This window comes from Austrofundulus limnaeus, unplaced genomic scaffold (assembly GCF_001266775.1).
Source record: "Austrofundulus limnaeus strain Quisiro unplaced genomic scaffold, Austrofundulus_limnaeus-1.0 Scaffold45, whole genome shotgun sequence".
Lineage (NCBI taxonomy): Eukaryota > Metazoa > Chordata > Actinopteri > Cyprinodontiformes > Rivulidae > Austrofundulus > Austrofundulus limnaeus.
The window spans coordinates 1629958-1633091 of NW_013952447.1; the positions used below are offsets into that span (position 1 = coordinate 1629958).

The window sequence follows — 3134 nt, forward strand, 5'->3', positions numbered from 1 at the left end:
ATTAGAAACCAATGTTTTCATCTTTGCTTAATGCTTCTGGAAACTGGAGGTTAAACATGTTCTTACAACTTCAAAATGTGGTAATAAAACACAACAAAGGTTTTAAAGTCATATGAACTTGTAAGAAACAGTAAAACAGCCCCTTTAGAGAACAGCCATTAAAAAAAGGCCAATGTTCAGATGGATTACCCATTTTCCAGCCCGTCTCTTCTTTGCCTTTGGTGCTGTACTCTCAGTGCTGCTGCCTTCAGACTCCTGAGGATCTTGGTGGTTCTGTTCTTGTGCAGGAAGTGTTTCATTCCTCTGAGGAGAGTGCTTCTTGGATCTCTGGTTTTTCTTTGACTTCCTTGTCTTTCTCTTGTTCGGAGTTCCAATCTCATTCTTTCTCTTCTCTGCTTCTTTTTCTGACATTTGGGAAACTGATTTAAGTTCTCCGCTGCCCTTTAGTTCCTGCGGATCCTCATTTCTATCAGATGTTTTCTTGAGSATTTTTTCTTCCGATTTGAGTGATGAATTTCTGTGCTGATCTGGCATATCTTTTTGGACTCCTGCCTCAGAGCTTTCCATGTCTGACTCATCAGCAGCAGGACTAAGCTGCTCTTTTTCACTGCCTTCCTTCATTTTAACACCTGGGAGATCCTTGTTTGGATCAGACAGAGAGTCATCAGCAGAGGGGTTGACTTTAGTTGAATTTCTCTGCAGAGGTTGGAGGATTTCACCATCAGCAGCATAATCAAGATCAACAGGAAGTTCTGATTCTGTGCTGCCCTCCAATGGTCCAACCAGCTCAATTCTGCTGGTCATCATGCCAGCAGGCTTCTTGATCCTCTCCTCTATTTCAACTTCTTCAATATTACCCCTCACTTCCTCCTGATCTTTCACATCTTTCTCTGCTTCCAAGCTGTCAGTCAGCATCTTGTCCTGCTTAAGTTTTTTTTCATCCTCGGTGACGCCCACATCAGTGGGGGCCTCTGCTCCATCATCCTCCCCTTCTCCTTCTTCATCCTCTTCTTTTGCCTCTTTATCAAGGAGGTCTACCAGTTCTTCCTCACTCAACAAGACTGCAGTGCTTTCCATTTTCTTYTCAACCACCCCTTCGTCATCCTTCTTAGGATTAGAGTTCTCTTCGGAGCTCATTTCTTCATCGTCCTGCTCCTGGCTGCTGGATTCATATGGGGATAAAGTGGGCAAAATCTGTGACTTTATGGCCTCTTCTGTGATGACATCCTGTAGAGATACATTCATTTTATTCATTAGCCAACACTGATATGTTTTCCAACGAATGTTTGTTTGTTTGTTTGTTTGTTTGTTTGTTTGTTTGTTTGTTTGTTTGTTTGTTTGTTTGTTTGTTTGTTTGTTTGTTTGTTTGTTTGTNTTGTTTGTTTGTTTGTTTGTTTGTTTGTTTGTTTGTTTGTTTGTTTGTTTGTTTGTTTGTTTGTTTGTTTGTTTGTTTGTTTGTTTGTTGCAATGGGGAAAAAACTGATTTGAATCCAATGTAAGTTTGGACTTTTGCAAAGAAATGAGCAGTTTAATTTCATGCCATTAATTAAATAAAGACAAAATGTTGACGTGAAATACAGGCAATAAAGAAATTACATAAAAAACTAAAATTGATATGCACCCGCTTTACCAAATTCTCTAAATTCTACACCATTTGGTAATTTCAACTTCTTGAAGCTCCTTTATGATAATGAAATTATCATAAAAGTTAAATACTGTTCTTTGTTTTTTTGTAAATGTACAATTGTGTAAATTCTGCAGGGGATCAAATAGTTTCATCCAAGATGTTTTACCTTTTCTTTAGCTGTGTTAAAGGTCTTCTGGTGTGCATGTTGTTTACCATGAGCTGTACTTTTTACCTACAAAAAAATAATTACTTGCAAATGAAAACACTATTTAAAATAGTGTTTTCGTTAATATACTGTATATCATACTTGTCAAAGAATGTAAAAAATGTTTTGCTACTCACAGATAGGGCAAAAGTCGCTGCCAGTAAATAAATGAAAAACAAGCAGGCCCTCATATCTGGAAAACAAATGTGTACTGTTGAAAAATAATGCAATACGAATAAACTCACTGCAGAGCTGGGTGTCTATGAAGAACAAGGATGTGAATTTGTCACATTATTTTTAAAAAAACAGACTGATGGATCTGTATGCAGCCAGCACTTTCTGTGACAACACAGCTCCAACGTCCTCCGATGTTCCCAAGGTTACAGGCCTCAGAGATGTGCCTCACGCTCAAAAGTCACATTCAATCCTAAAGTAAACATCAGAAGCTACCAGACTGGAAAAAAGTTGCCTGAGTCCACAAACGGACTCCCTGGGCGGAAACAATACAGGCATCAGTGAATCTGTTGGCTGGAAGAAAATAATTTCACAGATTAACAGACGATGGCTGTGGGCTTAATAATTAACTAAAAACATCAAATTACCTAATGTGTTAAACATTCAGAGGCATCAAAACACACAGATTTGACACTACAGAAGGCCTACATCATGAGTTAAAATGTGGAAACATTTTCATATTAGTTAAACTTCCAAATGATCTTTTAGTGAATTATAAAATATTTTGTTGTGCATTTTGTGCACAGCTATATGTTTGCTGCATTAAAATTATATTGTCCACATCTTAATATAAACTTTACTAAACGTGTGATTGGGAACCACAGCATGACTTCCAGTGAGGTTATTGAAGAAAAACACATTTTCTCAAATGTGACATCATTACTCTGACCTGCAGCTACTGTACTACAGTTTATCTCAGTTTTTTTTTTTTTTTTGGAAAAAGTCTGTGCAATTTTAAACTGTAATAAAAAATAGTGTAAGCATATTATAATTAGACTTTACCTGCTGTTCGCAGCATAACAATGAGAGTCCTGCAGAGGCACAGCATGCGCGTCTGTCCAACCTGCGAAAATGTCCTTTTGTATTCAAGACAGCATCCAGTGTCCACACAAAGCAGCATCCAGCACACACAGAGATTTTTTTTGACAGGGGTGGGGTCTAGAATGTCATTAATTTGAAAAGGTCCTGTGGCTGCAGAGATAAAGGGAGTGTAACACAGAGTCTCAATGAGCTTCAGTTCAGTCCCCAAAACACAAAGGATGTAAAACGATTGTATTTAGTAATAAC

At 37.8% G+C, this 3134-nt stretch overlaps 1 protein-coding gene across 1 annotated transcript in view; it reads right to left on the bottom strand.

Moving 5' to 3' along the window:
- The window catches only part of sparcl1 (SPARC-like 1), an 8047-nt gene extending 5070 nt beyond the window's left edge, over positions 1-2977 (bottom strand). Inside the window, exons 1-4 of the mRNA XM_014007874.1 lie at positions 2850-2977; positions 1970-2025; positions 1794-1859; positions 190-1227 (exon numbers count right to left, since the gene is read on the bottom strand). Coding sequence (XP_013863328.1) covers positions 190-1227; positions 1794-1859; positions 1970-2025; positions 2850-2967 — 1278 coding nt within the window. The 5' untranslated portion in view covers positions 2968-2977. The remainder of the gene's footprint in view (positions 1-189; positions 1228-1793; positions 1860-1969; positions 2026-2849) is intronic.
- Positions 2978-3134: the final 157 nt, after the last annotated feature.